At 41.7% G+C, this 12,662-nt stretch overlaps 1 protein-coding gene across 1 annotated transcript; it reads right to left on the reverse strand.

Moving 5' to 3' along the window:
- Positions 1-1,674: 1,674 nt before the first annotated feature.
- fam174c (family with sequence similarity 174 member C) lies at positions 1,675-10,250 on the reverse strand. The gene is made up of 4 exons (XM_080770900.1): positions 9,893-10,250; positions 7,990-8,158; positions 7,230-7,337; positions 1,675-3,285 (listed from the first exon to the last, which is right to left on the reverse strand). Exons 1-4 carry the CDS (start codon positions 10,068-10,070, stop codon positions 3,282-3,284), a joined length of 459 nt encoding a protein of 152 aa, XP_080627026.1. The 5' UTR covers positions 10,071-10,250; the 3' UTR covers positions 1,675-3,281.
- Positions 10,251-12,662: the final 2,412 nt, after the last annotated feature.

The following is a 12,662-nucleotide window of genomic DNA, read 5'->3' on the forward strand; positions in this document are numbered from 1 at the left end:
CCTACTGTCATTGTTATTTGTAGTTTCAGTCTGACAGGGTCATCCACCAGCTGTCTAAAAACTCGGACATTACGCAAAAGACAGCTTCCTTTGGTTCAAGTGTGCCCAGGCTGACAGTAGCCTGTATGCTTCTGAACCAATCAGAAGGTCCCATCCCCCCTGGGCTATGAGAAATCTTAGGTTTTGTTGGTTCGATAAGACAGCATGTTGGAAACATTGTCTCCATATATTCTTTGTTTTTTTATATTCTTTTTTTGTATAGGCTACTTTCTGATTGGTTGCTTGTAAAATAAACCTGTTCATTGTTTATATATGAACCTGAAAGGCCAAAGGTCGTCATGAATGTTAATAAACCTTTTCTAATAAACAGATGAAAGTTGAGTCCTTAACTTAACTTAGCCTTAACCCTTAACTCACTACCGGGTTAGACAGGTTTATCCCCAATGGCTCGGAATCTTAGAGTATATATGAATAGAGACCCGAGTTCTCCTCCATCCACTTGCATTAAGTTGCTCTAAAGGTGTTTAAGTTGCATGAGGCGATTTCACTCCTCCTTCCGAGTAGGAACAGAGAGGCTAACCGTCCTCCAGTGACATCATCATTAGGCAGATTTTGTTTTAAACAAGATGTTTTTACAAAAATGTTTAGATTTTCTTTATCGTGAGAACGATACGATACATTTACATTGCAACTTTTCAAGACTAGAAAGCCTGCAGTTTATATTAGCTTATATTACCCATCGATGATGTCACTGGAAGACAGTTTATGAACTGCCCACAGCCCTCCTATGAGACACAGGGGGGCAGCGGTGGCTGAACGGTTTGCGGAGCGGTCTTGATACCGGAAGGTCGCCAGCTTGAATCCCCGGACCGGCACGTTAAAATTACCACCGTTGAAGTGCCCTTGAGCAAGGCATTGAGCCCCTACCATGAAATGTTCTATGAGCAGGGCCTGGCTGTAAACAAGTTCTTGAGTTTAGTCCATTTACCCTAGGTAAACATAGTACCTTTCCTTTCCTTAGTCCAGTTACCCTGGGTAAAGTAAACATAGTACCTTTCCTTTCCTTAGTCCAGTTACCCTGGGTAAACATGTACCTTTCCTTAGTCCAGTTACCCTGGGTAAACATGGTACCTTTCCTTTCCTTAGTCCAGTTACCCTGGGTAAACATAGTACCTTTCCTTTGCTTACAGACAGAGTAGAAAAGAATTGCGCCATTTTTTCATGATTATTAGTGAGGACCTATTATATGAAGATAGGTTGAAAAGTGGTGAAGTGGTCCTTTAATTGAACAGTGTCACTCAGTCCTGATTATATAACTAAAACTTAACTACTCAACAAATTACTCGGTTTTCAGTAAAATACGAAAACAAAACATAAAATAATATTATAGGCAAGTCAATGGAACAGATAGCTAAGTGAGTAGAAGGGTTCTGCTGCCATCTGCTGGTCACCTCTAGTCATAGTTTAACATGAACGCTCTGAACTTCTGTGATGTTTCTGGACAATGTAGATAAATATAGAAGTGGATTTAAATCAGAATACAAATATTACACATACAACTTTTTTCTTTTATAATTATCTTAAAGTTGATTTAAATGTAATCAGAATACAAATATTACACATACAACTCTGTTCTGTTCTAATTCAATGAGAAACATTTCAGTAATATTAAGGTCACTTGTTTCTTTATTGAAAATGGTCCATTCTTCATTCACATAGAAAACATTTGGATTGAAATATGCGACTTATAGAAAAAGGTAAACAGCATTTTGGTAAAAGATTTACAGAAAAGTTAAACAGCATTTTGGTCAAAGATTTACAGAAAAGTTAAACAGCATTTTGGTCAAAGATTCCTCATTAAATAAAGCGAATAGATCTTTCTTTTCATGGAATTTCTTAAATTTTGAAGTGGTGCAAACCACTTCCTTAAGTGAGTATGTGTGTGGGTCCCTGCCTGGCTGGGCATGTTATGGTTGTAACTCTGTCATTTCTCAACCGTTTCGGACGCGGGGCGGCTCGCCAGAATCGGGCCGGCACCCTGGGTGCGTTCCTGTGGGTCTGGAACCCCCCCCCCCCTCCCCCCGGTGACCCCCACCTGGCGTTGCACCTCTTACTTCACACGGGTGTGATTTTCTTTCACTGATGATCTGAGTCTGACTTTGTAATACAATAAATTAAATTTAAAACAAAAAGTGCAAAATCTTCATATAAATTTAGAAAAAAACCTAGAAATTATGGAAAGTTTTTATTTATTTAACTTATAAGCAAACAACCAAATAAACACCTTTTAACCACTTCCAGCTCTATTCCTCGAGACATTCTAAGAGCTTGTAGATCTGCACATTCAGATGTTTTGCTTAGATTGGATATTGTATTATCATACAAATATTTCCACCAAAAGGTTTTCGCCCCAAAACGGCAGGAATTGGTTAAAAGTGAGGTGACGTCGAGGCTGTCAAAAAGATTTGTAAATTAATGAAAAAAGTTAATTATTGAGCCACGCCCATAACGATCAGCATTGGTAGAAACATCAAACATTAAGGCTCCTTTTAACCCATTCTGACCTGAGATCAGATTCATACGAGGTTTCCACTGGACACACACTGGTCTGATTAACCCATTCTGACCCGAGATCAGATTAAAAAATGTCCGTCGTTCTTCGATTTTTCAAAAATAGCAGACCTACAAGTTCGTAGCGCGCCACTCGGTGGCGCGCTATGAGCTTGTAGATCTGCTATTTTTCAATAGCTAAAGCATAACATGATGCTAACATCAAAATGGGTTCCCGTTCAGAATGGGTTAAATAAGTTATGGATGTATAGAATAGTGTGGCTGCAGTCAGTTATAAACATATAGATGTCTATTGTTTAATATTCAACAAGTGGTAGAGTGACAGAAATCTGCCTTTTAAACAATAAATCATAGAGATAATTAATTTATACAAAAATATTTCTTTATCCGCTCAGCAGCAGCAGCTGTAGCTTTGGCATCACCGTGAACCATGAGGTCCTTTAAATGCACACGCACACGCACACACACACACACACACACACACACACGCATGGCACACACATGTACACGCAACACACGCACGCACACACACACACTCGCACAAACACATAAACGCACACACACGTACACGGAACACACACGCACGCACGCACGCGCAAGCATGCACACACACACACACAAACACACACAAACACACACACACACACAGCTGTGGTGTCCGTTGGTCCTGGTGTTCAGGGGTGTCATCTCCATGGCAACACGAGGACGACTCATCTAGGAAACAAAGATATTATTATTATTATTATCTGTAGCAACACCCTAAACATCCCATGGTTCCAGAGAACACTGATGAAAAATCGAAGAACGACTGATGTAGAAGACATTTTTAGAATCTGATCTCAGGTCAGAATTGAAAACTGTCAGGATGTAGAAGACATTTTTTTAATCTGATCTCAGGTCAGAATGGGTTAAACTATGATATCAACACTGATGTTATAGAACAAATGGAAAGGTAGGAGCACAGTGTGTGGGGGGGGGGGGGGGTGCTGACCAGGAGATAAAACTACACACCAGTAGTGGGGAGGTTCAGGTTCAGGTGTCACGTGTATACTGTAGATACAGAGTATACATACAATGAAAATTATTTAGCTCAGAGCACTCTCAGTCTTACATACACAGGACATAAACAAACATCTATAGTGCAAGAAAAAGACAAAAAACAGGAAAAGAAAAGTGCAAGTGAAGTGACAAAACAGTTCAAGGTCAGCTGTTCAGCAGCCTGACTGCCTGGGGGTAGAAACTGTTACTGAGACGGGTGGTACGAGAATTGATGCTCTGGTAGCGTTTTTTGGAAGGGAGTAGTTTGAACAGATCTATTTGAACAGTAAGCAAACTGTAAAGGATCAATACTAGCTGGAATGATGCTCTTGATATAAGAGAGAACCATTTTCTCCAGACATTTCATGAGAACAGAAGTCAAGGCAACAGGTCGATAATCGTTGAGACAGGTAACAGGTTTCTTCTTGGCAATGGGTACAATTATTGTTTTTTAAAACACAATGGCACCACGCACAATGACAGGGACAGGTTAACTATGTCTGTACAGACCCATGACAGCTGGTTATAGCATGTCTTAAGGACACGAGAGGCTATCCCATCTGGCCCCGCAGCTTTATGAGCATTCACTTTTTGGAACGCTTTACTCAATGACCAGGAGATAAAACGTTGACTAAAGAATAGAAGAAGAACCAACCTTTCGGCAAGCAGGTTGCCTTCTTCAGGGTATGATCATATCAGGGTATGATCATATCAGGGTATGATCATATCAGGGTAGGATAATATCAGGGTATGATCATATCAGGGTAGGATCATATCAGGGTAGGATAATATCAGGGTAGGATGATAGGATCATATCAGGGTATGATCATATCAGGGTCATATCAGGGTATATCATATCAGGGTAGGATCATATCAGGGTAGGATCATATCAGGGTAGGATCATATCAGGGTATGATCATATCAGGGTAGGATAATATCAGGGTAGGATGATAGGATCATATCAGGGTATGATCATATCAGGGTCATATCAGGGTATATCATATCAGGGTAGGATCATATCAGGGTAGGATCATATCAGGGTAGGATCATATCAGGGTATGATCATATCAGGGTAGGATCATATCAGGGTAGGATCATATCAGGGTATGATCATATCAGGGTAGGATCATATCAGGGTAGGATAATATCAGGGTATGATCATATCAGGGTAGGATCATATCAGGGTAGGATAATATCAGGGTATGATCATATCAGAAGGTTGCCTTCTTCAGGGTATGATCATATCAAACCCTGAATAAGGCAACCTGCTTGCCGAAACGTTGGTTTATTAAAGTTTCTAGCATCGTGACTGCGAGCTGTGCGTCCTCTTTTCTTTAGTCAAAATAACCCTGATGTTAGCACTGTTTAAAGTGTTTAAACTATGACACTGACGATGTGTGCAGTAGATGTTTGTTTTAAAGACACGTAGATTCATGGACAGACAAAGTCCAACAGCAGATAAGAGACAATCACCACCAGTGAGAAAGAACTACCTCGCCTCCTTCTTCGCTGTTGGGAGTGACATGTATAGTATTTCTAAATAAAATGTATAGTATTTACATATAAAATGCATAGAATGTATATATAAAATGTATAGAATGTATGGTAGTATTTGTATATAAGTACCTGTGGAGGCTCCGGGCCTCATACAGAGAGTCTCATCCTCGTCATGATGTACTCAGTACTACAGTAAATATTACACAGTACATTGTACTGTAACAAAATAGCAGATCTACAAGCTACGAGCTTGTAGGTCCGATATGGAACCGAGCAACATTCTAATTTGCCGCGCCCGACTCGAAATGGACCCCGAAAGAATTGGACCCGGTCCGATCCGGAGCCGATAAAAACAGGATCCTATCCGAAAAATAAACCTACCCGGTCCGAAAGACCCGTTACACCCGTGGTGTGTCCAATCCTATATTATGCTTATTTTCACCGTGACTGTGATTATGAGACTGAACACTGAACGTCAGCATCACCCCCCGCCTCTACAAAGGAGCGCTGAAAATAGCCGATCTACAAGCTCGCAATGCGTCGCAAGACTCGCATGGTTGAGTACAGTTTGCACAGCCTTCCCAGTCAGGTGTTTCTTCAGTGAAGATGTTCCCGTCTTCTGCATGTCGTCAGTAAGCAGTGAGTCACACTCTGTGCATTTGCAGCACCAACATTGTTACCGTCCGCGTCGACAATGACAACCAAACTGTCCCAGACATCCGACTTCCCTTTAGGAGATTGCACAGAATGCACACTGTAATCGTTTGCTTGTAGTTTGCGTTTCACTTCGCTCAAGAAGGGGGCCGCCATGATGAAGATTGTTCGTGTTGTGTGTGTGTGTGACTGTGACACACACACTGTGACACACCCACCCTCAGTGAATACGTTCCATTTCCAAATGCTCGAGGCGTGTATTTTAGAACATAATTACAACGCAGATGAACGCACACATAACCATAACATGTCTATTTTCAAAACCTATTTTTAAAGTTGAAAGGTTTAATATAATAAAGCTCGGGTTCTGCACGGGCATTTCGGGTATTCTGCATTTCTGATGCCCCGAAACGAGACCGGCAGCTTTGAAATAGAACCGACCCGTTCCCCGACGGCACGTCAATATTTTGCACCCGACCCGGTTCTCGGGTCGGATCTCGGGTATTCGGGTCCGGGTGGACGCGTGCTGCCCTCTAGTTCACAGGCCCATATATGGTGTGAGGTGGCAGTGGTTCACAGGGGAGGTGGCAGTGGTTCAGAGACAGTTTGCTTGGGAGACTGGTTGTTTGTAGCGTGTGGATGGACAGGTTGTAAACCTTTACATCAAGATATATTGTCATGTGGTTTAAATGTCTTGTTGATGGAATGAATTGTATTTCCGTGTCGCTGTGATTCTGGGCACTTCAGAGGGCAAAGAACTCTTTCATTCCCTTGGGTTTAATTATGCAGCAGCGCCAGTGAGGTGTGTTTGTCTTAACCCATTTTGGACTGAGGTCGATTAAAAAAAAGGCTTCTAAATCCTAATATTTTTCTGAAATGTGCTCAACCTTTTTCATGTCAAGGACCCCCAGAATTATCTCTATTGGGCCACGGACCCCCATCTCAAAATATGTAGTTCCAGGGACCCTCCCAGAAGCAAATATTTTAGTTAAAAACCTTCGCTCTGGAAATATATATTCAATGATTTGCGCCACATTTTAACGATTTTTCAAAAATAGCAGACCTACAAGCTCGTAGCTTGTAGAGCTGCTATTTTTCAATAGCTAAAATTATAACATAATGTTTAAAACACCAAAAGAGGTTCCCGCCCAAGATGGGTTAATGCAGCAGTGTGTTTGTTTTCCTTTCAGCATTTGTTATTATTTCATATTTCCGGTTTTTTATGCCTTATTTTGCAACAGTTTTGACGTTGTGGATGAATTGTGTGAGAGCCAATAAATCCACCCGTGAGAAAGAACTACCTGGCCTCGTTCTCAGCTGTTGGGAGTGACATGTCTAGTATTTACCGTAGTATAAGTACCTGCGGAGGCTCCTGGCCTTGTACAGAGTCTCCTCCTCATCACACTGATGTACTGTGTAGTATTTATATATAATGTCTAGTATTTTTCGTAGTATTTGTATATAAGTACCTGCGGAGGCTCCTGGCCTCGTACAGAGTATCCTCGTCAGACTCCATTCCGTCCATATCCATGTTTGACAGAAGACCGTACTTCTTCTTATGCTGAGGCTTCTTCATCCTACACACACGCACACGCACACGCACACGCACACGCACACGCACACGCACACACACACACACACACACACACACACACACACACACACACACACACACACACACACACACACACACACACACACACAGTTATGTGGTTATGGCTAGGGTTAGGTTTTAGGGAACTATTGGTTCCTACCTCACAGCGCGAACCAGGAAGTAGAGAACTGGTTAGGGACAGTAAGGATAGGTTCAGGGACATGGAACTATTGGACCAGGAAGTAGAGAACTGGTTAGGGACAGTAAGGATAGGTTCAGGGACATGGAACTATTGGTTCCCCTACCTCACAGCGCGGACCAGGAAGTAGAGAACTGGTTAGGGACAGTAAGGATAGGTTCAGGGACATGGAACTATTGGTTCCCCTACCTCACAGCGCGGACCAGGAAGTAGAGAACTGGTTAGGGACAGTAAGGATAGGTTCAGGGACATGGAACTATTGGTTTCCCTACCTCACAGCGCGGACCAGGAAGTAGAGAACTGGTTAGGGACAGTAAGGATAGGTTCAGGGACATGGAACTATTGGTTCCCCTACCTCACAGCGCGGACCAGGAAGTAGAGAACTGGTTAGGGACAGTAAGGATAGGTTCAGGGACATGGAACTATTGGTTCCTACCTCACAGCGCGGACCAGGAAGTAGAGAACTCCCACCCCGGTGATTCCGATCAGGACGTACATGGCTCTGCGGATCATGGAGGGGTCGACGTTCAGACTCTTCAGGAGGTTGCTGGTTCGAACGCCGGACTCATCGGTGCTGTTGGTTGCCGGGCCTGGAGACAGTGGTGCTGCAAAGCATCCAAGTACATTTACTAAAGTACTGTGGTTACGTTAAGGTTACGCTGTTACCTCCTGACCTAAAGTACTGTGGTTACGTTAAGGTTACCTCCTGACCTAAAGTACTGTGGTTACGTTAAGGTTACGCTGATACCTCCTGACCTAAAGTACTGTGGTTACATTAAGGTTACGCTGTTACCTCCTGATCTGAGGTACTGTGGTTACGTTAAGGTTACGCTGTTACCTCCTGACTAGCCCTAGAACGGCTCTTGTTGTTACATACAGTATGTACAGTATTTCACATACAGAGCCATAGAACACCCTGCTTGATTTCAGTTCGGGTTCAAAATGGGCGCCATAAATGTGATAAATGCTCCGTTTGTACTCACCCATTAAATAATTCCAAAGACGTGGTGTGAAATATGGTCCTCTAGTTTTATATCCATGTGAAAGTTCTGGCACAAAACGCGTATTTAGTGAATTATCTCCACTTTTTCAAGAGATGCACACGGACGCCTTTCTTGCTTTGCGATAGGTGCTGGGTAATTAATCACACCACCTGCCAATTGTGTGACCGCAAACTTTTGTGTTTCCCTGGTCAATTGGTGATGACGTCTGCGGTAAACAGGATGTATTTGTAAAATCAGTTCATCGATCTTTCCGCCCCCCCCCCCCCCCCCCCCCCCCCCCTTGCCGGAGAGAAAGGCGTCCGTGTGCATCTCTTGAAAAAGTGGAGATAATTCACTAAATACGCGTTTTGTGCCAGAACTTTCACATGGATATAAAACTAGAGGACCATATTTCACTCCACGTCTTTGGAATTATTTAATGGGTGAGTACAAACGGAGCATTTATCACATTTATGGCGCACATTTTCATATCTACAAGGAAACGATGGAAGCTATCTATGCCTTATGATACATGAAAATTTACGAAGTATAATTAAATGATCACAGGCATTCTAGGTCTACCTCCTGACCTGAAGTACTGTGGTTATGTAAGGTTACACTGTCCTGACCTAGACACTTAAATAACACCATAAAACCAACATTGCCCTTTTCATGTCACACCCCTACGCCAGTAACATAATTAATGTATAATATGGTTCCCAAACCTTTTCATGTCACACCCCCTACGCCTTATGTATAATATACACCAGTAACATAATTAATGTATAATATACGCCAGTAACATAATTAATGTATAATATACGCCAGTAACATAATTAATGTATAATATAAAACAGTGGTTCCCAAACCTTTTCATGTCAAGCAACCCCAAATTGACACGTATTAGCCCGCAGACCCCCATTAGAAAAGATATGCCAGGGACCCCCATAAGAGAAGACTTTTACGGCTCCAGCAGTGATTCTCAACCCCCAGTTTGACATGCATTAGGCTACGGACCCCAGTGGCATTTATATCTCTGAGACCCCCAATTTATATTGTAAAATCAATGTTAATTTACCTCTGAGAGTGTAGAAATGGAACCATATGGACCCATGAGGGTCCATTTAGTTCCAAACTATCATTTAGTTGGGGACCCCCTGGAACGGTCCCCGGACCTCACGTTGGGCCCACTGCCCTACAGGGTCTGTATTTCTACATTAGGCCTATACACTTTTAAAGGATATTTTACTCAGTAACAGATATAACTGTATTTACTTGTACAGTATTTAACTCACTCACTACTGACTGTTAGGGTTAGGTTGGTAACAGATAACAGTTGTATAGTATTTAACTCACCCACTACTGTACTGTTGGTCGCAGAAGGAGCTGTAGTTTTATCGGCTCCAGCTGTAGTTTTATCGGCTCCAGCTGTAGTTTTATCGGCAGCTGTAGTTTTATCGGCAGCTGTAGTTTTATCAGCCGTCACAGCCAAACAACACAACACCATCAGAACAATATTCTGGAGCAGCAACATGCTGGAGAGTTCAGAAGTCGGTTCGGGTTCGGATCGGGTCTGGTTCTAGTTAAACTCCGTTAGGAACTCTAGTCCCTAGTTATAATACAGTTAAATAACTCTAGTTATAATACAGTTAGTTAACTGTTCTGCTGATTCTGTCTGTTGTTCCTCCAACTAACCGACATGTAACGCTCTATACAACCCATAGGCCGGGGGAACAGGACAGCCCTGCGGCGCTGTGATTGGCTGGTCCGTTGTCAGGGGCAACACACACATTCCATGATGCTGTAGAAATTAATGGATGTTGTGTTGATGTAAATCATGATGTACAGTGAGTTACAGTAAAACATTAAAACAGTTAATAGTAGTTTAAAATCTAAATATTATTAAAACTGCGTGATTGATTTGATGCCTCTGGTTGCGGTGGTAACTCAGTAGCCAATCACAGCGTGAGCTGTACCTCCAGGCAATGGGATTAGAAGGAAATTTGTTGCGGAAGTACTTCCTGGTGATGACGTTGCCACAGTTCCGTGTGTGTGTGTGTGTGTGTGTGTGTGTGTGTGTGTGTGTGTGTGTGTGTGTGTGTGTGTGTGTGTGTGTGTGTGTGTTTGTGTGTGCGTGCGTGCATGCGTGCGTACGTTCGTGCGTGCGTATTTACATTGTGTCTATGTTCACGTGTTTGTATTGATTGAAAACTTTATTTCAGACACAATGGGTCCATTGATTGATTGAAATCTTTATTAACAGTTTGCAGAATTACAGTACATTTCAAGCACAAACTCAATACAAAGACTGTTAACTGTGAGTGGACGACCCAATTAAGCCTTACACTTGTTTACAACAGGGTCCACATTGTTCAATTCATCAAAACATTTAGAGACAAACAGATAGACACTTCTATGTAGTTAAAGAACAGAACAGGAATTCATCATATAGGAAGCGAAAAGGGAAAAAAATATATATACAGTGAGGGGAACAGGGGGATAAAAGAAAACGAAAGACAGAGTGTAGGGCGCCTGCACACAACACCATGCGTTGATGCCATGTGTGCATATGTGCAGGCACCCAACACCACGTCCATACGAAAACATAGTACAATCCATAGTACAAAGACAGAGTGTAGGGCGCCTGCACACAACACCATGCGTTGATGCCATGTGTGCATATGTGCAGGCACCCAACACCACGTCCATACGAAAACATAGTACAATCCATAGTACAAAGACAGAGTGTAGGGCGCCTGCACACAACACCATGCGTTGATGCCATGTGTGCATATGTGCAGGCACCCAACACCACGTCCATACAAAAACATAGTACAATCCAGATAAAAATTCAGCTTTTACAGAGGCCAGTTTCGAATTGCAGCCATCCGTAGGTGCCCTTTGAGAGCAGTTTTGAAGGAGCCAAGGGATTCACATGTCTTAATGACTGTTGGTAGGGCGTTCCACATTTTGGTCGCATAGGAGCGAAAATAATTTAGTCCCTTGTTTGTGCCGAATCTGGGTTGTACATGGTTTGTTGTACAACCCAGATTCGGCACAAACAAGGGACTAAATTATATATACAATTTATATATACAATTATATATACAACCATATACAAACAACAGGGGAAAACATGACAGTAAATACAAAACAACAACACAGAGATAGCCTACCGGTATGTAAACAGGCTACTTTCACTCCAGGCAGTCCTTGTCAATTAAAAACATATAAACATTGCCTCCAGTGTTTACAGAAACATGAGGAGAAGACTGTGTCAATCTGTGTGATCCCTGTTAAGGCCATCATTAATACATTCTTTGATCCCCTCAGTCTACACATGAATCTAAACATAAAATTCCTCAGTACAGCATGAAATTACTGGTCACAAACATTTCACTAGCACTGGTCCATCTTGGGAGTCTCAGGAATATTCGAAAAGCATAATTTATGCCACCTGAAGTTTTTTCATTTTCGCTTTGCTGTATCGGCACCACAAGTGAGCTGTATAAGTATTATACAGTATTATACTGTCTTTGTCGCCCTGCTGTGGACAAAATGAATCATTACAAGTGAAGTCGTCGTTAAATCCACTTTTCTCTCATAAAATAAGAACGAGATTGATTGATTGATTGATTGATTGATTGATTGATTGATTGATTGAAATATTTATTAACAGTTTGCAGAATTACAGTACATTTCAAGCACAAACTCACGACCCAATTAAGCATTACACTTGTTTGCAACAGGGTCCACCTTGTTCAATTCATCAAAACATTTAGAGAGATACAAATAGACACTTCTATATAGTTAAAGAACAGAACAGGAATTCATCATAATGACGCAATATGACGCAATATGGAGCTACAATGCTACATTAGTATTATTATTATTATTATTATTATTACATGTATGGACATGTTTCTACAATATAACATGATAAAATCTATTTATTATAAATATTATAAATCTTATTATGACCATTTGGTAAATGGTATAGCGCCTTTATCCAAGGCGCTTTACATAGATTGTGCATTACATTCACCCATTCATACACCTTTACATAGATTGTGCATTACATTCATCCATTCACACACCTTTACATAGATTGTGCATTACATTCACC

This window comes from Protomyctophum bolini (genome assembly GCF_963924005.1).
Source record: "Protomyctophum bolini genome assembly, chromosome: 8".
Classification (NCBI taxonomy): Eukaryota; Metazoa; Chordata; class Actinopteri; order Myctophiformes; family Myctophidae; genus Protomyctophum; species Protomyctophum bolini.

What these genes read in the sequence shown, in the direction of transcription:
- fam174c (XM_080770900.1), bottom strand. Translation starts at nt 10,070, where the DNA reads ATGTTGCTGCTCCAGAATATTGTTCTGATGGTGTTGTGTTGTTTGGCT. An exon ending in GACCAACAGTACAGTAGTGG is followed by an intron (nt 8,159 to 9,892) that starts GTGAGTTAAATA and finishes GATGCTTTGCAG; the next exon opens with CACCACTGTCTCCAGGCCCG. An exon ending in TTCCTGGTCCGCGCTGTGAG is followed by an intron (nt 7,338 to 7,989) that starts GTAGGAACCAAT and finishes GCGTGTGTGTAG; the next exon opens with GATGAAGAAGCCTCAGCATA.